This window comes from Anoplophora glabripennis, unplaced genomic scaffold (genome assembly GCF_000390285.2).
Source record: "Anoplophora glabripennis isolate ALB-LARVAE unplaced genomic scaffold, Agla_2.0 scaffold27, whole genome shotgun sequence".
In the NCBI taxonomy this organism is placed as follows: domain Eukaryota; kingdom Metazoa; phylum Arthropoda; class Insecta; order Coleoptera; family Cerambycidae; genus Anoplophora; species Anoplophora glabripennis.
In genome coordinates, this window is record NW_019416292.1 from 465,465 (window position 1) to 491,910 (window position 26,446).

The 26,446-nt window shown below is 30.9% G+C and overlaps 3 protein-coding genes across 4 annotated transcripts in view; all 3 read right to left on the reverse strand.

Annotated features, from left to right (window-relative positions):
- LOC108909766 (uncharacterized short-chain type dehydrogenase/reductase y4vI-like) overlaps window positions 1–2,577 on the reverse strand; it is an 8,558-nt gene extending 5,981 nt beyond the window's left edge. Inside the window, exons 1-2 of the mRNA XM_018714186.1 lie at window positions 1,890–2,577; window positions 1,427–1,537 (exon numbers count right to left, since the gene is read on the reverse strand). Of these exons, the coding sequence (XP_018569702.1) occupies window positions 1,427–1,537; window positions 1,890–2,545 (767 nt within the window). The 5' untranslated portion in view covers window positions 2,546–2,577. The remainder of the gene's footprint in view (window positions 1–1,426; window positions 1,538–1,889) is intronic.
- A 2,265-nt stretch (window positions 2,578–4,842) lies between these two features.
- On the reverse strand, window positions 4,843–6,095 carry LOC108910077 (dehydrogenase/reductase SDR family member 4-like). The gene is made up of 2 exons (XM_018714582.1): window positions 5,419–6,095; window positions 4,843–5,070 (listed from the first exon to the last, which is right to left on the reverse strand). Exons 1-2 carry the CDS (start codon window positions 6,066–6,068, stop codon window positions 4,956–4,958), a joined length of 765 nt encoding a protein of 254 aa, XP_018570098.1. The 5' UTR covers window positions 6,069–6,095; the 3' UTR covers window positions 4,843–4,955.
- Window positions 6,096–11,351: 5,256 nt separating this feature from the next.
- LOC108910101 (protein takeout-like) lies at window positions 11,352–24,768 on the reverse strand. Of its 2 annotated transcripts, none has more exons than XM_018714613.1 (6): window positions 24,661–24,768; window positions 16,574–16,666; window positions 16,071–16,209; window positions 14,058–14,191; window positions 13,241–13,396; window positions 11,352–11,548 (listed from the first exon to the last, which is right to left on the reverse strand). In XM_018714613.1, exons 1-6 carry the CDS (start codon window positions 24,719–24,721, stop codon window positions 11,400–11,402), a joined length of 732 nt encoding a protein of 243 aa, XP_018570129.1. In that variant the 5' UTR covers window positions 24,722–24,768; the 3' UTR covers window positions 11,352–11,399. The 2 variants fall into 2 exon arrangements, with proteins under 2 accessions (XP_018570129.1, XP_018570137.1); XM_018714621.1 differs by lacking the exon at window positions 11,352–11,548 and adding an exon at window positions 11,607–12,132.
- Window positions 24,769–26,446: the final 1,678 nt, after the last annotated feature.

Here is a 26,446-nt window from a genome sequence, read left to right on the forward strand (position 1 = left end):
TGGAAAATAAGAATTTGATACCAAAGATGAGATACCTTAAAGTACAAAAAAGTTATGTCGTTTCCAACACATTCAATCTACGGCAGCTGGCGCCCTCTATGAATTATAACCAAAATGTGAACAAATTTCAATTCCTCTATCCAAAGAACCCCAAACCCCAAAATTTTGTGTAGATATTTGCATTTATTAAGAAATAAATGGAAATAAACTAAAATAACATTTTACATTTAACACCCTGTATCTCTTTAACTATCAACTTTTGGACTTAGGTAAGTTCGGCTAAATCGCAATATTTTTGCTTCGGGAATCTACCCATGAATTTTGGCCCATTATCTCGGGACCACCCTGTATAGCTACTAAATTTATTTTGGTAAGCGGCAACCATTTGTTTACCACGGATCTCCTTTCAATATTTTTTTGTTTTTCCGGACCCCCCCAGTTGCTTGCGGTATACCATATTTAAAATTTGTTATATATCTTGCAAAGTTGTCAACAAACTGCCTCTAATAATATAAACAATATTAAAGTCAAAACGTAATTTTACGTTTTATTTTTACTTACTTAGACTTTTGACTTCTTTTACATTATTAATTTGAAGCATATAAGTGAAATCCTCTTTCAAGCAAAACTGTGCTCTTTTTAAGGCGGCTAATATATTAACATTACAAATAAACCTAAATTGATATTTGTAATCACATTAAAATAATATTACAGTAAATCCTCAAAGTGACTTCCTCGTTCTTGAACGCAGGTATTAAATTAAAATGAATTTTATCCAATAATTGTGCATTATCTCTCATAACATTAATTTCATTTTTTATTGCTTCCAAGAAATCGTTTTCTGTATTTACTGAAAACCTATAAACTGCGGTCCTCAACGTTCCCCAAAGGAAATAATTACATGGGTTCAGGTCCGGGGATCGAGGTGGCCATTTCAAAGGGGCATTATTTTCTCTATCTATCAACCTGTTAGGACAGTGCTCATCTAAATATTGTCTTCCCGATAAGGCAAAATGGGGAGGGCCCCATCATACATGACAATCGTATTCATTCGTAGAGTTATCGGTAGCTCTTCAGGGAAAAGGAAACTTTAACACCCTGTAACTTTTTTTGTCACATTTATCGTTCAAGCAAGTTTGGTCACATCGACACCATTTGGATTCTAGGTTATACCCTTGAAGCATGTGACATTCGTTAGGTGACACCCTGTATATAAAAATTTTATTTGTCAACGAATTAATAAAGTATTTTCTTCAAAATATATCTCAAAAATAGTAAAAAATCTCGCTGCCAGTAAAAATAATACTGAAGATAAGAAGAAATAGACAGTATTATTTTCTAACTTTTATAGGACAGAAGTACAGAGTAAAGAAATATTGTGTTACACCAAAATAAATTCGTGCCCCCAATTATATGGAAATTTTACAATCGTGAGTGAATACCTCCAGCTGCTATTATATTTTCTCCTGTTATGTAAGCCGCATCATCTGAAGCCAGGAACGCGACGACACCACTAACATCTTCAGGCTCCCCAAATCTAAAAATATTTTAAGTCAGTGCATACAAAATTATGTGCATGTATTTCAAGTACTAAGTAAATCTTGCTTAGAGTAAGTAGCAAAATTTGGCACAAGTACCAGATAAGTCCAAATTTTCGAAAATATTTTGTTTTAAAGGTGAAGTATCTCTACTACTTTGTATTCACTTAAACAATATTTAAATATAATAAAATTAAGTCAAGCCAATATTTTAATTGACTTAGGTACATATTAAATGTTTTCTTCGATATTCTCATAACTTCCAGAATATGGTTGTAACTAGTTCTTGCACGAAACTGATCAATTAATTGCATTCTTGTACGGAACTTCAGTTTTTCCCCATAAACTTACCTTTTTAAAAAAATAATCGATAACAGGTGCTCCGTTTCTTTTTCATTAGGTCTTAAGGCCTCTGAGAACTCGGTATTAATTACACCTGGTGCTACACAGTTTACAGTAATATTGTCTGCAGCTAGAAGAAACGCAGCATGTTTTGTAAGAGCGCATAGTGCCGTCTTACTTAGTGCATACACACCCAGACTATGGTGTACATAGAAAGCAGAACCGGATGAGATATAAATAACTCTACCCGTCTTGCTTTGTTTCAGAAGATACAGTGCTTCTTTGGTCAAAAGATACGGCGCCTTAAGGTTCACGTCGAATATTTTCTGCCATGCTGAATCTGGACAGTCAAAAAGTGGTCCGACTGCTGGGTTAACACCCGCACAACATACCAAAATGTCCAGTCCGTTGTATTCTTCTGCTTCTTGCAATAGTCTCTTCCTATGGCCAGGATCGCTGACATGGCAAACAACACCTTTGACGTCAAGTCCTTGATCACGAAGTTCCTTGGTAGCTTTTTCTACGTTTTCTTTTTGTCTGCTGCTGATGATTACCTTGGCTCCTTCCTCTGCTAGCCTTTTGGCTATTGCGAAACCTATACCAGAGGTAGATCCAGTTACTATTGCGCTTCTTCCTGATAAACGTTGCAAAGTTTGTTGCGACATTATGGGAATTTAGATTCAATCGAAATATTCTACACAACTCCAATATACTTATGCTTTCCATTAAATATCCCCTATAATTAATACAGTTTATGTAAAATTGATGGGCATGACCATAATTAGTACAGTTTATATAAAATTGATGGGGATGAGTAGTGCCCAAAGAATTTTGATGAAAAGTATATTGAAAATGATCAGTAGATAGATGCAAGAAGAGTATGATATAATCAATATTAAGATTTAAAGTACATATTTCGAGAATGCAAAATATGTTTTCTACTGACGTATTTGATTAGTTATGTTACACTTTATACGTGGTATAACAATCTGTTCGTGGGCATAGTAAATTATTGCACGTATCTCCCCTCACAAACATATTTAGAAATGTGGATACCAATTAAAACCTTCATTAATGAGATGAGAATTTTTTTTATATATTTATGTCTATAATTAATTATAGTGTTATTAGAGTAGCAAATAGCAAATATAAATAAATTATTTAGTTTAAATTATCAAATATAGCTCCTCGGATGTTTGTATACAGACACTGGAGCTATAATAATAGAACTGATAGAATAATATTGGGTACTAAGGTCAATATAAAATAGAATATATTGATTAAGCTACTACTTACTATAAAGTAATTGAAGACTACAATAAGAATTGGTGCCGTACAGGGATGGGCAAACGTGTCGGAACACCTTTAAAAGAAGTTTTTGTTGTATTTTTATTCTTTTCAGTGAGGTACATTAATTTCAAACATCTACTTTATTTTTAGAGATAGGGCGTTGTCGGCAGTTTTTTACAAGGGACCGTCCTATTTATTTTCACATTTTTAGAAAGACAGATTTTCACCGATTACAATGATATATTGATGTATCTGCGATTTTTTTATTAAATGTTGAATAAAACAATAAAATAAGCAGTAAGAATTTTATTTAATGAAAATGAAATTTTGTTATGACGAAGTATGGAGCACTTGAATATTAAAAAAAAAATCATAATAAATGTTCAACCTGGTGACATTCGGCAGTCTGACAATATCCTAATGGATCAACGAAGGCTCTTAAGGAATTTTGAATGGCGTGCTGTGGTATTTCTTGAATGTCTATACTAATCAGATCTTTCAAACGAATATTAAAGTAAACACGCAAATTTTACATTTAATTTTTATTTAGATTCATAAATGATTATAAACCACATGACTATTGAGCTTAGGCAACCAACCATGGCAGATACTGTCAACTAAAAATCACATAAATCATTTCGTTGCCAATATTAATGATTCGTTTACAATAAACAACGACTAACGCTTGAGATAATACGGGCGCTGATTGGATGAATATCCTGAAAAATTACGCACAATAAGCAGCCGGTGAAACAGAATGTTTTGTTTCAATGTAATATTGATATTGTTTTAATTTTTTTTAATTTTACCGAAATTTAATTGCCAACGTGAAGAAAATAAAATTACTGGTCACGTGGCTTATGTATAATTATTTATGAAGGCTCTGAACTTACCTAACGAGTTTTACTTCATAGTCAATTTAGAAGAGTAACGTTGGTTGCCTATATTCAATATATGTAAATAGTAATTTCATTAGCTACCTTTTTTAATTTTTAGTTAACTGAATATTTCTGCCACACTGGAAAGGAAAAGAAATTTTAAATAAACAACACCTTCAATTGGCAGAAACGTCAAATTCAGTAAATGTTACAAATAAATAATTACAGATGATACAGGGTGTCACCTAATGAATGTTACATACTTCAAAGGTATAATCTAGAACCCAAATGGTGTCGATTTATTAGTTATTTCTAAAAAATGTGTTAATACAAATTTTCTGTAATTTCTTAATAACCGAGCATAATTTCCACTTTTGTGTAGAATAAAATAATAATAAAAAGTTATAGAAGAATATTTACAAAGGGTTGTAGTAAAATTAACGCCTTGTATGATTTTACCTAATAAGAACATAATCACTGCATACTTCACGAAGAGAAACTAAGCAACCGCAAATTTTGCTCAAATCGGTCAACAGGATTCTGAGTTAAGGAGAAAACAAGAAATAAAAAAGGAAACTTTAACACCCTGTAACTTTTTTTGCCACATTTTTCGTTCAAGCAAGTTTGGTCACATCCACACCATTTGGATTCTAAATTATACCATTGAAGTACGTAACATTCGCTAGATGACACCCTGTATATAAAAATTTTATTAGTCAACGAATTAAAAAAGTATTTGTTTCAAAATATATCTCAAAAATAGTAAAAAATCTCGCTGCCAGTAAAAATAATACTGAAGATAAGAAGAAATAAGTATTATTTCTTAACTTTTACAGGACAAAAGTACAGAGTAAAGAAATATCGTGTTACACCAAAATAAATTCGTGCCCCCAATTATATGGAAATTTTACAATCGTGAGTGAATACCTCCAGCTGCTATTATATTTTCTCCTGTTATGTAAGCCGCATCGTCTGAAGCCAGGAACGCGACGATACCACTAACATCTTCAGGTTCCCCAAATCTAAAAATATATTAAGTCAGTACATACAAAATTATGTGCATGTATTTCATGTACTAAGTAAATCTTGCTTAGAGTAAGTAGCAAAATTTGGCACAAGTACCAGATAAGTCCAAATTTACGAAAATATTTTGTTTTAAAGGTGAAGTACCTCTACTACTTCGTATTCACTTAAACAACATTTAAACATGATAAAATTAAGTCAAACCAGTATTTTAATTGACATAGGTACATATTAAATGTTTTCTTCGATATTCTCATCACTTTCAGAATCTGGTTGTAACTAATTTTTGCAGGAAACTGATCAATTGCATTCTTGTACGGAATTTCAGTTTTTCCACATGAACTTACCTATTTAAAAAAATATTCGATAACAGGTGCGCCGTTTCTTTTTCATTAGGTGTTAAGACCTCTGAGAACTTGGTATTAATTACACCTGGTGCCACACAGTTTACGGTGATATGGTCTGCAGCCAGAAAAGGCGCAGCATTTTTTGTAAGAGCACACAGTGCCGTCTTACTCAGTGCATACACACCCAGACTATGGTGTACACGGAAAACACAAGCGGATGAAATATAAATAACTCTACCCGTCTTGCTTTGTTTCAGAAGATACAGTGCTTCTTTGGTCAGAAGATACGGTGCCTTAAGGTTCACGTCGAATATTTTCTCCCAAGCTGAATCTGGACAGTCAAATAGTGGACCGACTGCTGGGTTAACACCCGCACAACACACCAAAATGTCCAGTCCGTTGTTTTCTTCTGCTTCTTGCAATAGTCTCTTCCTATGGTCGGGATTGCTGACATGGCAAACAACACCTTTAACGTCAAGTCCTTGATCACGCAATTCCTTGGTGGCTTTTTTTACGTTTTCTTTTTCCCTGCTGCTGATGATTACCTTGGCGCCTTCCTCTGCCAGCCTTTTGGCTATTGCGAAACCTATACCAGTGGTAGATCCAGTTACTATTGCACTTCTTCCTAATAATCGCCTTTGTTGTGGCATTGTAATAAATGGTACTACTATAGTGGCCAAAATTATTGCTGGACTGTGATATTTAGGCTTAAATTGATGTAAAGTGAATTCCGTAGGGTGGAGCAGAGTCAGTGTAAGAATATTTAGTAACAGTTTAATTAAGAGAATCCCATTTCAATTTATTATATAACCGAGGTAATAAATGCATTAATATATATAATATATATATATATAAATGAAATAAAGTAATTGTAGGTACCAATCCGAGAATATTCGGATACTATATTCTTAAAATATCACAAAAAGTATGTGCGCTAGAAAACTAAAAATGGGATATCCTCCTTATGTTGCAAAATAAAATATCCGGTATATATGAAATGATATATCCTTAAGATATACGGTCATTGTGCGTACTCCTTTTACTCCTACCAAAATTATTTCTGGATTAACCAAAACATCAGTTTTGCGTTTATATTATTAGAGAATGCGGGGTATGACTGATATTCAGATTATAACTTGACCCATCCTTGGCCTATTCAAATAAACAATAGAAATTTAGTCACAATTGGCGAATATAAACTAAATATAACTAAATATTTTAACTCTTGTTCCAGTGACTGGTAAGAACTTTAATTTTGTTGTAAAAATTAAGAGATTTTCAAAAATAAAACATTAAATTAAACAAAAGTAACTGTAAAAAATACTGTAATGAATATAATTACTACAAATTTCTTTGATACCCTTTATATCGTACGTGAATACAATTAATAAAGTCAAGATTGCTATGGACCCAATGCATATTTATTTTTTCAATATTAAATTTACTTAAATCTAAATATTTTATTGAAAAAAATTCGTGTTTCATAACTGTGTTCTAGACAAAGGATATTTTTTAAAAAAAAAGGTTTATTCTGATTGGAATAATTTTATGATCAGTAAGAAATCCTTATTTAACTTTCACGTAGTTCTTTTTATGTGGGATTCTAAAGGATAAAGTAAAAAACGATTTAATAGTTCACATGACCTAAGGGAAAAACGAAGCTAACGAAATTAGTTCCATATTACTATACAGGTTGTATCTAAATAACACCGAAAACATTCAAGGGGCGATTCTCCGATGAAAATTAATAGGGGTCTTTGGTATACAATTTTTTGAAAAAACCCTAACCTGAAAAGTTACGCCCCTCCTAAAATTACAAAAAAAAATTGTTTTTCTTTTTTATCTTCCACGTACATCAAGCTAAAGAAACCAAACTTGGTGAAAATTATCTGTCAACAAAACTACACTTTTTGAAGTTTTTTTCAACCCTGAACTATTTTTGCAAGGGGTTGAAATAATCAACCCCTATGACATTTTTTCTTATAATTTTTTTTCGATACAATTTTTTCCTTTTAAAAAATATGTCTAAAAAACCCCATTCATTTACTAACTTTTTGATCTCTTCAAGTTTCTTCGAAAAGTTAAGGATTTATGACAAAAAAAATAAATGTATTGTAATGTATTTTTAAAAAGATGAGCTGTTTAACGCGAGTGTATTTTGCCGAAAGATCTAGTGGCCTGTTCTTTACAATGGAATCCGTAGAAACAAATGTCAATGTCATTTATTGTTACTGTTTCTTACTATTTCACAAGTTTCATGATTTTGTGTAGAAAATATTAGTTAATAAACCGAAAATATGGTTAACTATTCGAATTTAGAAATGGCAGATATGCATTTTACATATGGGTATGCTAACGGTAATGCATTGGAAGCGCAAAGACTTTATGCTGAACAGTACCCAGAGCGTAGATTACCCCACCATACTACGTTCACAAATATTCACCAACGCTTGCGGGAACTTGGAAAATTTGAAAAGAGAAGTCATGACTGTGGCCGTAGCCGAGAAGTTAGAACTGAAGCTGTCGATGAAGCCGTACTTAATTTAATTGAGGAATCCCCAGAAACTAGTACCAGGAAAATAGCTCGTGTCCTAAATGTAAGCCATTCGGTAGTTTTTAGAATTTTAAAAGAACAACAGTTATATCCCTATCATCTCCAACGGGTGCAGTCGTTACTGATTCGAGATTTTTTACCACGTGTGGTTTTTTGTCAATGGCTTATTAATATGATCGGCCAAGCGCCGCAGTTCTTAAGAAATATTTTATTTACTGACGAGGCGAATTTCTCAAGAGACTGTATTAGAAATTTTCGTAACAATCATATTTGGGCTGAGGAAAATCCTCATGACTTTTTTGAAGGAAATCATCAGTATCAATTTTCATTAAATGTGTGGCTCGGAATTATCGACGATCATTTAATTGGTCCCTATTTTCTTCCACGACGATTAGATGGTGACTCATATTGTCATCTTCTCGAAGAATTACCTATTATTCTTGAAGAAGTTCCCATTCAAATTAGGCAACGTTTATGGTTTATGCACGACGGTGCACCAGCCCACTTTAGTATACGTGCAAGACGTCACTTGGATGAGGTGTATGCCAATCGATGGATAGGTCGAGGAGGATATGTAAATTGGCCAGCCCGCTCCCCTGACCTTAATCCTTTGGATTTTTGCATATGGGGATATCTGAAATCTTTGATCTACTCAAGGCCAGTTGAAGATATCAATGATTTGCGAAACCGCATTGTAGCAGGGTGTGAAACGATAAAAAATTCACCAGGAATATTTGAACGCATACGCAATTCTATGAGAACAAGAGTAGATGCTTGTATTGAAGCTGAAGGCAATCATTTTCAACATTTTTTGTAGATTGTATTGTCAATATCCGACAGATTTTTATTTTTTGTTACTGTTATAACATTATTCATCATTTGTTCACTTTTAGTCTAAGTTCCAAACTTCTTAGCCTAGTAGAATCATAGGTCAACTATTTGGTTGAGTGTTTTTTAATAAAATGTTATTTAATATGACAATAAATGACATTGACATTTGTTTCTACGGATTCCATTGTAAAGAACAGGCCACTAGATCTTTCGGCAAAATACACTCGCGTTAAACAGCTCATCTTTTTAAAAATACATTACAATACATTTATTTTTTTTTGTCATAAATCCTTAACTTTTCGAAGAAACTTGAAGAGATCAAAAAGTTAGTAAATGAATGGGGTTTTTTAGACATATTTTTTAAAAGGAAAAAATTTTATCGAAAAAAAAATTATAAGAAAAAATGTCATAGGGGTTGATTATTTCAACCCCTTACAAAAATAGTTCAGGGTTGAAAAAAATTCAAAAAGTGTAGTTTTATTGACAGATAATGTTCACCAAGTTTGGTTTCTTTAGCTTGATGTACGTGGAAGATAAAAAAGAAAAACAATTTTTTTTTGTAATTTTAGGAGGGGCGTAACTTTTCAGGGGAGGGTTTTTTCAAAAAATTTTATACCAAAGACCCCTATTAATTTTCATCGGAGAATCGCCCCTTGAATTTTTTCGGTGTTATTTAGATACACCCTGTATAAAACTTGTCTTGTGTTGGCCTTTTGTCTAGAACAGGATGATGGTATGATAAAACACATTTTATAATAAGATATTCTCGATCTACAATTTTTTCCTAGATAGAAAAGCAAAAAAGGTAAAAGTGGTTATGTTTATATACCGGTACAGCTGTGCACAGAAATAAGTTTCCAGCGTAAATCATATAGGGGTTAAAAAAAAAACAAGCTAGTGAAATTCTGTTTTACAAAAGTACAAGCAGTTTAAATCGCAAATTTTTACTATGCCTAGTATAGTGTGCAAAACCGTACTTATCTTATCAACTTCGACGTCAGCTGTTACATGAGTGTTGTATAATAATGAAAAAGTAATATTAACGGTCGGTAGAAGGAAGCGCAAAAAAAACGAACGCCNAATCGCAAATTTTTACTATGCCTAGTATAGTGTGCAAAACCGTACTTATCTTATCAACTTCGACGTCAGCTGTTACATGAGTGTTGTATAATAATGAAAAAGTAATATTAACGGTCGGTAGAAGGAAGCGCAAAAAAAACAAACGCCTAGGTGGGGCAATTCTGGAAGGAAGCCTAGTTAGTCGAAGATAGATAGTTGAAGTGAGAACAATGTGGAGATGGGTAGTAAGAAGAAAAATAATGTAAAATAAAAGTGTTTAACCGGTATTAGTTAGCAGGTAATATTCTTTAAGTACTTTGTTGTTAATTGTTCTATGTAATCTTATGATTATGTTGGTTATAGATGATTCATGATAATAATTCTTTGTATGTTTAGCTTCCATTGCTTTATGCTCAAGGGCATATATTTCTATAAGATAAAATTGTTACAATTATTATTAAAGATTGCTCATTATTTATTACATGTTAAAATATGTATATTGTCGTGACTGCCAAGATATTGCAATAACGACTTCTTTGTTTCACATTTAATTTTATCATGATTACGTTGTTCTTTGATTTCTTGTGCTCACTTTATGTCATACGTCTATACGAGCCTTGTTGAATTTACTATCATTTTCGCCCGTGCGGAACGAATCTGGATTAAGCTGGATTGCTCCCGTATGGGACTCCAGTCTTAAGAAGGATCTTCCGAAATCTCAACTATAGCTGGATTGCCTCCCGTATTATGGGACTCCAGTACCTCCCGGCTCTGCCGGCTAACTAACACCAAACCTCTTCAGTTTTACTTGGAAGTGTGTATGACTAATATGAGGTAACGGATGACATTTAGTGACACATTAAATGAGACAGGTCTTATTTATCATTAGCAAAGGATCTTAATTTATGCCTTTGGTTAGAGGTTGTTTTGTATTTATATTTGGGTAGTTAGAACAACGATCGTGGGTTTCTCTGCCATGCTCTTTCCCCACAGGAGCTCTAGGCGAGCCTGGCACTCTCATTTTATGTTAAATCGTTGTTAATGTTTTTGTTGTTCTTTCTATTTGTCACATGTTTAATTTGAAGATGGTTGTACATAAATAATAAAGTTAGGTGTATTTAGGTACTCTGTCTTTGTTTTATAAAATTAAACCATACTTCCCCTCTTTAAAGTTAGTAGCCAGCGCCTTCCGGTCAATAAAAAGTAGATGTATACAACGTAGGGATTCCTTATGACGATCACATATTTTTGGCCACAACTACGTTTATATATTTTTTCAATCGAACCTGGGGTTGTTATACTACAATAGATGTCCATGTCATCATAGATAACTATTTTTACCATTTTATTATTCATTCAGCATTTTCTGGTTAACTTAGAATAGAGTTCACAACACTCAACTTAATAATATTACCTAATATCTATTTCGTATTTTTTCATTAATGTTTGTTACTATTTACTATGTGCATTGAAATAAGTTAAACTGATATAGTATGGAAAAGTCATTTATTTACTTAAAATATGCATTTCATAAATCCTATAAGAAAATCTCGTCATAAGGAACTTGAGGTAGAATTTTTACCAGAACACTCTTTGCCACAATTCCAATAGTTTGCGATATTGACGATGATACGTCTTCATGAAGTTCCTTCCCATGTTCATTCAAAAACTCATTGGTTCTGTCACCTAAACAGAGAAATTGAAACGTTCTTATAAATACTTCAATTTGTAAATCGAAATTTACATGCAAATGAGTTATTAGTAATCTGGAAAGGCTATAAAAAATGTTATGTTATATAATTAATAAATATATTTCATTTTTTTACTGAATATGCATATAAAGGGGAAAAAGCGTGCAGTTAAAAACATAGTTATTGATAAAATAGACAGGCAGATGTAGACTTACCATTTGTGGAGAATTAAACAGAGATACATTATAGATACATATAGAAGCAGACATAGATACCGATTATTTCATTCATAAATAAAAAAAAGTGTTAGGTCAACATTTATTTCAAAACAAAATTTTTAACCAAAAAGGCAGTGAACTGCGAATAACATTTTCGAGCGAGTTTTATTACAATAACAACAAGAACAAACAATTTGAAAGCTGCTCAAAAATCAAGGAAACACTTCATCGTAGGGTACTGTGCTGATAAATGTTTTAATAATATCAGCACTGACAGACTTAATAGTTTCTGATATTGCTCCTTGGAAATCTTTGTAAACCTCCATCCAATGCTCATTGAGAAACTTGTTGGTTCCTTCCTCTGTACAATAAAACAATGGTATTAATTTTAGTTTTAATTTTACTTTCATATTCCGTCATATTAGGATGTGGGTCTGCCAGTTTTCATAATTATTAAAGCATTTTAATGAAGAGTACCCTATAGGGGTGACTTTCTTACTAGTTTAACCCTCTAGTAAGTTGTGTGAAGTATGTAAATGAAATGTTTAAGCATCTGAAGTAGAAGGAAAAGAAAACAAGCGGGTTAACTATTCCAGTTATTATTGACAAGTCAACAGTCACTGTCTTTGTAACTATTTCACGTTTTTAGACTAAGAGATATAAAGCTGTTACTGTTTGTACATAAAGCAGAAAAGATAGATAGATATAGACTTACCATTTTTGCAGTAGTTAAACCAATATATGAAATGAATTAGTTTAGCAGAATATGAAACATGTTATAGGTAGATAATAATAGAATTTATTTAACAAATAAGTTACGTAACCAAGACAGTCGGCTTTGCAGGTAAATTTGCATATCAACAATCAAATGCAAAGTTCAATTAACTAATTCTAAAAACTAAAAATGTCAAGGAAATACTTCATTGTACGGAACGGTACTGATAAATGTTTTAATAATTTGCGTAGTAACAGTCTTAATAGTATCTGATATCGTCCCTTGCAAATCTTTGTCCACGTCCATCCAATTCTGGTTCAAAAACTGGTTGGTTCTGTCCTCTGTATAAAACAAAAGACTCGGTTGTAATTCTATATCATTTTCATACCCTCCTTTGAGCCTACCTTATCGTAATTTCTACTAATTTAACTCTTTTTGTTAGTGAAATGGAAATAAGAAAAAAATAGGAAAGAAATCAACATGCCAAAGGAGAAAATAGAAAACTTAGTGTTTCCAATGTTAACACAATGCTTAAATGAAATGGTTTAGTCACAAAATTAAATATAGTTTTGATGGTTAATTAAAATATTGACAGCGAAAATAGTTAAGCTTTAGAAACTGAAAAGGTTTTGAGAAGTCAAGGTTTCCCAAACTGGCTAATGACTTTGAAAAATGTAGAATTTTAAAATCAAGCAATCTGTACATGTTCTTACCATATTCTATGATAAATCCTTTATAATTCCATAAAACTCACCTAATGTTTTGTCTCCATTGAATAAATTTCCGAAATAAAAGTGGTTGTCTGTTATAGTATAACTGACGATTGGATTAATGTCAGTGTTGAAATATTCCTTTCCATCTTGTTTTGTAACAAGTTTGTAATCGAACGAGAAGTCAACAACCAAGTTATCTGAAAACATATATTTTATAATTTATTATAAGTACACTGTTGTGTAAGCTGAAGTATATTGCCGTGCATGGAAAACTTTTATTTTAGATTGAATCCTTCCTTAGTAACTGACAATTAACAATGTGGGTTGGTGAAGAAATAAGATTAGATGGTTAGAAAAACGGAATGCCCCAGGGTTCCATAGCACGTCCTATTTTATTTTTAGTTAGGATTCTCCTAGTAAAATCTACTGTCCAGGTAAAATCGTCGGTAAAAAAACATATAGGACTATGGAATCTTAAATTAAAGTTAAAGAAGGAATATTTTCACTCTCTTACAAAACATATTTCTTATCTACAGTGGAACTCACTACCAAAGAATGAGTAGTCAGCATCATAACTCCTTCAAATCAATCTAGATTGATCATTAATTAAACCTGACTCATGTGTAGTTTATTTTTATTGAAACTTTTGTTAATTGTTTCATTTAAGTACTTCATTTTTGTGTCTTTATAACGCTGTATTTATATTCATGTTCAATTTCATTCTAGCCACCATCGTAATAACAATAATTGGAAAAAAATATGCCCAATGTTCAGACGCTAATGACAATCACAAAATTTTTCTAACATTACCACATGTGACAAATTTTTATATTTAAAAGTTAAGGACTGTATCCTTACCGCTTGAAATGTTTGCTGGTCCATGTCCTTTTATAGGCAGAACTAATATTCTGCCATCAATCTCATATTCTCCCTCAATAGAAATCCATTTGAACGAGAGCTTTGCAGAGACGTGTTTCTTCTCCAAATCGAAACTGGAATCATAATTGTATATTGCTATATTAGGATTAAGTGTTAGTTTTGTGGCGAGCCGAGCGGATGCAAAATTGCGAGACGAAAAATACACTTTTAATCTGAATAAAACATGCTATTTTTTCTCCAACTGAAATCCCCAATTTAATTAGTTATTATTTGTGCTTTGAAATTATTCAAACCAAATTTGGATTATTATTTATTATTATTATTTGCTTTATTAAGCAAAGTAGGTAAGTAGGATATATCAATGTAGTCATGGATACTGTGTCAAACATTAGTCGATATATTGCTAAATGCTTGAGTTCATTTGTGATTGTTTGTGGTTCAATTTGCTGAAAACTGCAAAAATCTAATGAAGATTTAGGTGTACCTGAGGAGATACTGGAGTGTGCGAAAAGTTTCTGTGAATCTTCTTCCAAAGAAATCTCGAGAAATACAACCAATGGTTTATAGATAGATACAGAGAAAATGAAGCCGTCAAAGCTTTGGTCACAATATTATACAAGTATAACTCATTTGATATCTTCGTTGCATGTAATCAATATACACTATTAAAAATGTATAGACTGTCAAGGTCGTTTTCATAGAAGTTACATGTTATGGCCTACTGCTGTATTCGACTAATTTTCCTTGATATTTCGCTGCCCTAAATGCCAACTCTCCTAGAAGAGGCTAGTCAAATAAACACCTTAATTTCTGTAGCAGGCAATGATGCAGTAGGACAGGTAAAATATCCGCACGGGTCAAGTTAGTCAATATAATGGATACATTCTGAGGGAACATGAGCAGCAAAACATCAAGGCTAACTAGACGGCTCACGGATACATCTGCAGCATTTTGAATGTCTATATTAAGAGTGCATAGTAGCAACCATTATATCAATTCTAATATATATACATCGCAGGAAATTGCATTTTGAAGGTGAACAATTTTTTTGCAGCCAATTTCGAAACTGTTATGCCCGTAACTTAACCACCAACTTTTAATTGAAGAGCGTGTCTTTAAATGGACGTGTATAATTTGCTACGTCTACTGATATTTATGATCGCTTGTTACTGCGTTTGTTTTTGTCATCGCTCAGTGGAAAAATATGTGTAGATAGATAATATATCAAATAGTATTGACGACTGCTTTTAAATTCATTATATAATTTCATTCAAATTAGTCACGAATTAAAAAATAATGATTGTTACTTAATTTACTGTAAAGAAATGCCTAATAGGTGTATAATTTATATAAAACTTAATCAACAATTGCTTATAATCGTTTTACAACTTTTTACACAGTAATAATAACCAAGTCTTTTGTTTCTTTGTTATGAATAGATATAGCAACTACTTGTCAACATGTTTCCACGCTTCATTGAGAATCGTATTCATTAAAACTACATACTAATGGTAAGTATAATTGTTAGTAACATTTAATGTAGCATCAGTTCACCATGAGAACAAAGATGAAACAAATTGAAGAAGTACCTTGGTGATCTTTAGATATACTAAGTACCTATTTTTTACTAAATTAATAAAAAAAATACTAAATACTGTTAGTATAATTCAGTGTTGGTCAGGATATGTAATACGCAGAGTATTTGTTAAAAAATAGACAAGACCAATATTTCCTACAGTACTGTGACTCACTGAATCCGAATCAGAGGATCAAAATTCTCGGATCGTTCGTGTTTTGGCCCTCCAGAGAGCGGTTTTCGAGATTTCAATTGACTTTAGTAGTCACTGCTCCAGTCTGTTTGAAATCTTGAAAACAGCGTTAATGTTAGTGGTTTGGTCCTCGACCCAACCCATTTTTTTTTATTTGTGACATGTTATGACATTCTAATTTTATTAGTTTTTCGTTATAGAGTTCAACATTTCCATGACTTACTTCATATCTTCTACTACAGCGTTTTCAAGACCTCGAAGAGTTACATCTTTTAATTTTATGGTCAGTTGTTCACTGGGAGATATAGTTATCTCGGATATTTTGAATGGTACCAAAACTGGACTCTTGAACTCCTTGTCACCTGCAAATTGAAATAGAAGTCTTAATAGTTTGAAATTTTGTAAGTTATAACCAGTTGTAATATAGGTATATTTAAAATTAAAATCTAAAATAAAAGTGAAATGAAAATTTTAATTTATATAATTAATGGGCGAAGATCTACATATTTATGTACAACGTATTACTTAGTAAACTAAGTTATTGTGTCCTTAAAAAAATTGTCATTAATATTCCTAATGAAGGTCAGATAGAAGTCAGTCAAAATAAAGAATAAATATAAATGTAACATGTTTATAAAATTATTAACTCGTCATTAAACGTTAAAAATATTTGAAAACGTTTTGAAAATAAAATTCTACAAATACATATACACATATAAAACTTACCTTTCATAATGTGAGGTAGAGTTTCGGAGGCGCTTTTTATAACACATTGCCTAAAATTCGGATCCGCTTTCTTGCACGGTTTTATATAGGCAGCTGAAAAAAAAATGTTAATTTAAACTAAGTCGAAACAAATTAATGATTTTTACGATTAGAAATAGGAATCAAAGCCTGTTAAAAATCATACACATTATTAAGCATAACCAAATTCAGTTTACGAATTTTGTTTTTTTATTATTTCCAGCAGTCATAAATAAAATTCTTCTATACATAGAAATTTACAGATTCATTAAAATTACGTAATATTCAGGAATTTTTTCCCCATCCACATCCTCAGATTTTACAAAAAATCTTGTTGCTGACTAAAATAAATAAGAATACAATATTTTTTATAAATATAAAATTTTTGGAATTAACAAACGTAAGTACGTACATATTTTTTAAATATTCACTATTTAATTACATAATTTTAATAAAAGACTGTAAAACAATTTTTGCAAAACCTTTAAAAATCAAAATCATATTTAATTCTATAATTAAGTATAAAGAATATCCACAAGTATGGAAAGAGTCGCGAATATGCCCCGTTTATAAAAAAGGGACTAAAAACGACATAACTTATTATCGGCCCATAGCTATTATAAGTAACATTTCAAAAATTCTAGAAATTATCTTACACAATCGACTTTATTTTCATATTGAAAAATCTATATCACCGTACCAACATGGATTTATGAGTGGTCGTTCAACTACCTCAAATCTAGTTGAGAAAACCCAATTTATTGCTAAAGCTTTGGATGCAGGAAGTCAGGTTGATGTTGTGTATATCTCCTGCTCTATTAACTCTGTTTAAATCCTATTTTAGTAATAGGTACCAATTTGTGCAGTATCGAGACTTTCAATCATGTAAATTTCATCAATCTTCAGGAGTTCCGCAATGGTCAATTCTGGGACCACTGTTATTTATTATTTTTATTAATGACTTAACTGAATGCCTCGATGTCAACTATTTACTATATGCGGACGACCTGAAGTTATTCTTGGAAGTTAAATCATCTACTGACTGTACTACATTACAAGATAATCTTGACAAATTACACAACTGGTGTTCATGTAATAATCTACCTCTGAATGTAAGTAAATGTAAATTTATGACTTACAGTCGTGCAAAACTAATCTAGATTTTGATTATAAAATTGGTGAATCTTTTTTAAATAGAGTTACGCAATTTACTGACCTTGGTGTTACTTTCGATACCAGATTATCGTTTGACGACCACATTAGTTTAGTAACCAAATCTGCTTATAGGAATTTAGGCTTTATTTTGCGTAATTCTAAGGACTTTCAGAACATAAAGGTTCTAAATATATTGTATGCAGCATTTGTGCGTTGCAAACTTGAATATGCATCGGTTGTTTGGAGTCCCATTTATAATATCTATAATATTCATTTAGAGAAAGTACAACGGAGATTTTTAAAGACTATTCATTTTATTAGTTATGGATTTTATCCTCCTCGTGGTACACCTCAAGATTTATTGCTTTCTTGTTTTAATTTTAATAGTCTCTGTCGTAGGCGAATTATGTTTTCAATTATATTCCTTTTTAAAATCATAAATAACACGTTAAATGCAGACTCGTTAGTCTCGAGGATTTTATATCATGTTCCTAGACTTTATACTAGATTTCACTCCGTTTTACAATTACCCACACCTCGTACCAACTTACTAATAGCATCTCCCCTATATCAAATGATTTCCAATTACCAGAAGTATGAAGATCGACTTGATATATTTTTTCATTGTATGAATGACATAAAAAAATTGTTTGTCTAGTAAATGTAATCCTTATCTTGTATATGTTTGTTAGCTTATTTGTTTTATCTGTCTGTTATTGTTTATCCTTAAGTTTTTTGTCTGGATTTTATATTTTGATTGCTCTATGTTATGTAGTATTTATATTTTTATATTTAATGTTAGTTTGTCTTTTTCTTTTAAAATTTAGTTAATGTTTTCTGTTTTACCTTATCCTATAATTGGGACTTTGTCCCGTTGGATATTGTAATTTCTAAATAAATAAATAAATAAATAAATAACAACATTCCACAGTCATAACATAACTATAAATTTGAAACTTTTAAATTGTCGTAAGTATGCATTAAAATCTGAATACATTTTAAAAATTCTGTTTATAAACCATTCCCTATGATTAACATATGACTATTTTGTTTAGAAAAAAGTATCCGCTAGCTAGTTTTCTAAATTTATAAACTGAACCAGAACCAGTAAAATGGATATTGTTAATTTTATGGACTATGACCGCTTATGTAATCCTAAACTAACCAGTCCGCTAAAATATTCTTTTCAGAATAGAGGTTAAGGTTGAATATCTACCGTGACGTTCAAGGCAATATTGCGTAAATCTTTATAATTTTAACTGATTTAGGCAGACTTTTCCAAATTTAGGTTGTAATAAATTCTACCTATAAAAGTACTTATTAGAGAGTGACCCTGCTAGCTAGTTTAACATTGACAATATACAGTATGGTGCAAATAAAAGGAATAAATTCATTATTTCGTAAACCGATGACTTTGAAGTCCTGAAACAAGTAATTTTTTATTTTTGTGAGGGATTTTGTTTTACATACGACGTCATCTGTGAGATGATGAAAGACAAATGTGGATCGTGCGATAGCTCTTTGGAAATGTCTTGCAATTCTCTATTCAACCGTATCAATAAGTTTAGGTAACAGAATTTTATCGCTAAAAAAATTAAAATCACTACAAAAATGTATTTTTAGCAACCCAAGTTACAATAGATTTCAAACTGAACACCCTGTTATAATACAGTGAGGAAGACGAGCAGTAAACTCTTCTCGAATTTTGTCTATGATTTCCGATCTACATTTTGTGGTCTATTTTGGTACACTTCATTTTTAAGTATCCCCATATCAGGAAATCTAGAGGAGTTAAATCTGAAGACCTAGGTGACCAATGAATGTTATTTCTTTCATTGGATCATATTGTATATCTCTTACAGAACCAGTTATGTTTTTTTTTTCAAAAATAATCAGAAGCAGAACTTAGTAGTCTTTTCTATTTGATTTCATTCTACAACTTTCCACTTTGTCGCAGAATAAAATGAATAATCTGCCGTTCTTTGACGAAAAACCAAAAAGGAGTAAATGGTGTTTCCATTTATCTCAGGTAAGATTGATTGTTCGGTTAGAATTTTGAAGAAGAAATTAAATACTTTAAACAGTTAAAGTAATAAACGAAGTACTTTAAACACAGGCATTTGTAATATGGGTAATATGAAAAGTAGAACCGTAAATATATATCTACAAAAGTAATATATATCTACAAAAGTAAACTGATACCTGTGTCGAATAAAATATATTTTTTAAAAATCCATGTACCCAAAAATTAATTAATTGCTAATTAATCCAACCACAATTCATTGATTTATTAATTTCAGTTCAAGGCCTACTTATTTGCAGGTTATGATTTTATTAATTAACTGTACTTTCTTTATTTTACCCAAAAATGAGGTGAAGGCTTTTTTCAACTTTGCACTATAATTAGTAAATTTAGGTCGTTATTGGTATCTGATATAACAGAAGTACTTGTAATGTCACATTCCATTTTCTTATTTTTTACAATCTTTAAATATAACTTATTAGCTACAAGAAACTAGAGCAATGTATAACAAATTCCACAACTAAAGCGTATTTGGCACCTTTTGGTTCTATAATTTAATTAACTGTCCTTTCTTCGATTCATGTGGAATCAGGTGAAGGTGATTTTTTTAGACTGATTTATAAGTGAACAGGCTATTAATACAATTACAAAGTAAAATTAAAAATGAATAAATTTAAATCTTGGAAACTATAACTTCCTAAAAATTGCAAGTATTGCTACAAATTTACAACTTCTAAAATGGACAATTTTAATACCAATTAATTTTATTCTCTAAAATACATCGTCATTTTATTTTATATTATTTTTTGTTCATTGTTTGGAAAATATATAAAAATAAACATTCACTGTATGTGTTAAATTGACAACAATAAACTGGTGACGGATTAGTTGCTTGTTTTAAAGTTCCACTAAAAATTTCACAGCCATCCTCTCAAGAAATTATGCAATATCCGTTGACTGCACGAAAAACAGTAAATACCTTAAAAATCAGAAGAGATAGGTATAAGGAACCATTATACCATTCGAAAGAGAACAAAATTGTTCATCAGGTTGCGCAAAATATACAGGGTGTTCCATTTAAAAAATAAGTTAAGATGATTTAAAGTTGACTAAATTCGGCATTAAATTTCTACCACCTTGTATGAAATTAAGTCATTTTGAAATTATGGCAGGGAAGCTTAGAGTTTTAGTTATGCCCGCAATAAATTTTATCGCTCTTATTTCATTATTGTAAAATACACATCTTTTTGAATTAGGCAATGCTTTTTTAATTAAAAAAAAATAAATATATCAAAAACGGTTAACATTAGGAATAGGAAACCTTTATGAAAGTTCACCTAAAAATTGATGTAGAATCCAAAATTGCAATAATATACAGGGTGTTCCATTTAAAATAACGAATTTGACGTTAACTTCCTATATAACCCGAAGCGTTAAATGGACGTCATTATTTCATTTGAGAAAGGCATGCCCGAAAACACATCGCCCAAATTTTCAAACTTAAAATCGAAGTAGTCTTTGAAATATGAATAATGTCTCGTCACCGTGAAACATCCTGCATAGTCTAATAATAATTAGAAAAAAGATCTTAGGAAAATAGATTTCCTGATGATTTTTAATTAGAGGTCATTATATTTCTTATAAAATAATGATTAAATACAGTCTTACAATTTTGAATAAAATTAAGTTCCAAATATAACTCATTTGAATTTCATTACTCTTTTTTGTTGTTTTTGTAAAGATTTGTTTTTTTTGGAAATTTTCTCGTAAATATGCACAAATATTCTCCCAAATTCAACACATTCGTATATGATTTACTGATTTATTATGATAATCCTTTTTCAGCAGAATAATATTTTTCCATTTTTTATTTTGTTTCACAGCAACGATACGTACAAAATACGTTTCAATAAAAGAAATTTAATGACTAATTTTAACATTTCCTACACATTTCTTTAATTACAGCTTGGATGTTTTACCTTGGACACGACAATATAAATGGAACAAATATCATCACAGCATATCCAGTTTAGCATTAGTTGTTAATAATAACTCTTAGTAAGGTTAACCACAGCCGTCTGGAGTAAAGAAAAATATGAAATACCACTTATTTGTATTTAGTTGTTGATTATATTATTTTCCAGCTGACCTAGGCGAGATTATATAAGCACCGTAAATTGATGTGTAATTTTCACATTTGTCCAATAAGCAATTTAAAACAGGTTGGTGATGTATGTGTTAACTACTCAGGACTGTATAAATTGTTATGATATATTATGTTGTATTGACATTGCATAATTATGTGTTTATAATAATAATAAATAAAAAAACTAATTGATCTCTCTGACTAAGTGATTGAGCCGTTGTTAATGAGGAAGTGGAACTTTTTCGCCCTGACGTACACAGTTTGTCTTTCTCATTAAATTCATGGAAAAAATGTATCTTACTTGAGGTGAAGCGCAATCATGTTAATAAAAATTGATTAGCTTTTTTATTTAAACGTTTAAGGTTAGTGAAATAGAGATGTAGGCTTTTTTCAAAATAATATGCAATAATTATGTTGCATTAATAAACAATGACGCCACTACTTCCAAATTGATGCAAACAAAACAGTATTAATAAGTCGCAAATATATTTTCTTAAATCAATTGTTTGTTATTAGTTCCTTTTTAGTAAATGCATTTACTTTCGAAAAATATCCATACAATCCTGAAACTCTAAAGGGTTTAAATAGTTCTTATTAACAAATAGATCGTATGGTTAAAAAAAAAATAAACTTCACTTTAAAGAATCTTACAAGGTTATCTTGTTCCAAGTCATATTCTTCAATGAAAATAACAGCAACATTGTGAGAAAAGAAAGTAATTCGGTAAAAAGGAAACTAAGAGAGCTCATATAATTATTATGTTAAACGGCGATAAATATGCTCAAATCATTTTTTAAATTGTGAAAATTCTCAATGACGAGGCTAATTCTTGTCGCAAAAGGTTATTTATTTAAATTGTTTCTTCAATGTGGCACCAACACCCAATTGTGTAAATAAAAACAGTAACAAACAATGCTCCAAATAAATAATTACACAATATTATTAAGTATTATCTATGCAGGAACATTAAAATTTTGAATTGGAAGAACATTTTTGTATTAATTAACAATTTTTCCTAGTACAATTTTCCAAAGACTGTATAAAAATGTATTCAAATAAAAATATCACTAATTGTTTTTGATAAATGAAGTGTTAAAGTAACAAAGTATGCTACGTTTAACAGAATAAATATATTTTAATGAATAATATGACGTTATTTTATTAATTTAAGCGATAAATGGAAATTTAAATATGTCGTTAGTCTCCCATTCCTTTTAATAAGTAACAATTCGGATATTAGTCTTGTCGCGGACAATATTGTATTTGAATAAAACATTTTTCAGGTCAATGAATTTAATTTAAATTCTACGTACACACGCTTATTTTCTCTATCAGCAGAGTTACTGTCCTTCCTCCGGATATCTCATAGTTGAAGAAAAACAGCTCAATACTTATTAAGAAAATGTAAATGCAACCGTACCTACCTATCTTTTGTTTAATTTAAGTACATGGATTTGCTTTTTAAAATCCATTTGAACTAGTAACTACATATTTTGAAACATTTGAACGCAAATTTTAAAATTCTTCATATTATGTAAAAAGAATCGCAAAATATTTAAATAACATGAACCGTGTCGGGGGTTTTGCATTTAAATTTTTATCATGTTTCATCTTAATTATTGCTGAAGCTTATTATTAAAAATTCAAATAAAATTTGCTCATGTGAATAATTTGCTTATTTAAATTTTACGTCTCAAGAATTCTGTGACAGTTATACTGTATTTAGTTTGAGATCTAAATACGTTCCAAAAATAGATGGATAAATAATTACTATTAATGTGGAGGAAATAATGTTAAAATTCGGATATTGAAGTTGTCGACGAAAAATTGAAAATGATTTTGTTTTTATTTTTTAAAACAAAAACGGGGAATTTTGGACTTTTTAAATAACAAGGTTAGGTTTTGTGGGGACTCAGATACGAGTATATAGTCGTATCAGGACCACATTAGATTGTGTAATTTTTAATTTCATTACGTTTTTCTGACTACGATGTGTTATATGATATGGTAGTTTGTTTTTTTTTGTCAAAACAGAATTATCAATTCTTTCAAAGAATGCGTTGAAAAGAAAACATCTAACTATTATTTCAAACAAAATGTTGACAGTTCAGTTAAATTTTCATAATAATGTCAAAGTTCAAATTATTACAAATGCAATTATTTTTACATGAAGAAGAGCGAGATGTGATTCAAACTTATTAATTAATTAATTGATGAATATATGTATTGTTTTATTTCGTTTGAAAATTCCAGTTTTGTCATACTTAAAATAACCATGTTTTCAGTAGTGTGACTGGAAAAATGAATACCTTGTGCATTTGTTGCGGACCTAATTTTACTAAATGTTAAAAGATGTGTATTAAATTATTGAGAATTTGGATTCTTATTAGAGTAAGTAATTATAAAATGTACGAAATATAATGTCTTGAGTATTTTTAAATTATTTGTTTTTTGAGCGTGAGTACAACCCTTAACCCATCCCTTTGGCACTAGGGTTGTTTTGTTTTAACAATTTTTTATATTTTGACAGGGCAAAATGTCCAATTAATAAAGAAAAAAAAAGTTAAATTTCAGCAATGTCAACCACCAATTTGAGACCAGTCTTTTTTCTTTTTTTTTATTTAATCTAGACTGCGCATAATTAAATGGACGTCACACTATTTTTTTCTAAAAATTTAATAGTAGTACATTACCCGTGCATCCGACCGATTAATAATTTCAGACACAAAAAACTAATACACTTACGGAGATGCTTCGCGTCCGTGAGGCAAGATGCTGCAGCCACAACAAAGAGGAAAAGATACATCGCGTCTGAGCACTCGACTCGCTACTAAGCTCAAATATATTTCGATGCAGGTGCGTCTAGAGCTTTATGCTAGTGAATTCCCCACTTAGTGATGCAAATTGGTCGTGCAATTAAAAATTTTGCAGCTCTAACATATGACTGCCTTTGAAATTATGTTTTAATTTTGATATATTGTACCAGCTCTTAGCGTACGAGCCTTGGAGTTTGTCCAGGATCGGTCACATAACAAATTATTTTGGGTTTTTCTACCACAGCTAATAACCTAAAAAAAATAAATATACAAAAATATTCCAAGTGTTATTTGTGTTTTGTGGGTGTTTGCAAGCCGAAATTGAAGGGTATTTGTGTAGATAAAGACTAGTAATTACAGGAAATAGGAATAGACCTCACAATAAAATGAAGTTTTAGACGAGAGATATCACTTACAACAAATGATGTTTTTTTAAACAAACTTTTCTTGTGAAGGGACAATTTCATAATCCACAAGAAATCCTAATTTGGTCTCGATGTAGTTCATGCTAGAGGAGGATTCTGAAAAATAAATAAAGAAAGGTTCAATAATTTGTAGGGAGAACATATTTAACTAAGTTAATAGTATCCATAAAATGGGCAACAGGACATCAAAAAACCCGCATAGAATACAAGATTAAGGTTATTATGGAACATATTTTATAATAAATATATAAATTATAATAAATAACACATTATTAACTTCATTTGATGTAAAGCCCCTATTTGGGGCTGCAGTCGCCTGTGACATTTTAGAAAATGTTCTCAACTTTAAATATTTGTCAATATTTAATAGGTATTATTGCAGCAAAACATTGTGTCCATATAGTAAAACTTTTGAATTTTTTCACTTTCCATATGAATTATCAGATTTATTGGAAATTATCTACGAAATTATTCATAAAACACAAAATTATTGACAGAAACAAACTAATGACATTATATGACAGCGGGCTATCATATCCTCCTTAGTTTTAATTAAAATTGAAATTTTATTTTGCATAGAATCTATACAGGGTGTTCCAGATAGACCTTCAATTAGACGTTTCTGGAAAACTACGCGTACTGGAATTCTGAAAATTTACGCACGGGGATTTCTCCTAATGTTCTATCGATTGAAAATATTGGCGTCGCCGTGGAACTTCCGGTTCTACCGGAAGTAGACGTCAACTCGCTTATTTCAAATGGAATGTACTATTTTTTATTTAATTTTTGGATTCTACATCGAATTTTAAGGTAAGTTTCATAACCTTACTTTATCCTTAAACTCAATCGTTTTTGAAATATTTTGACTTTTTCAAAATTTTTGAAAAAAACATACCTACACTTAATCGGTTCTATCTCCTCCAATTTTTAAGATAGGAAGCTGAAATTTTAGATGGTCAATACCAAAACGTGTCCAAATATCTGGAATATTCGAAAGTTGGTGCATGTTACACAGGGCGTCTAAAAAACTCGGACCAATTGTGTCAAATTGAAAGTTTAATAACTCGCTTATTTTAAATAGAACACCCTGTGTTTTATAATGCCAGTAGATGCACCTGTTAATTCTCTTTCCATTGGTATAAGCATTCCCTATACCTAAATCCCACCGATTTTGAGATATTTGAACATAAGTACAGAGACGAATATAATCCGACAGTTAGCTGTAGGTTGGCTGTGGAAAAACATTTAAATGTCACCAAGTGTCATTACTTATTTAGCAGATTTGCTGTC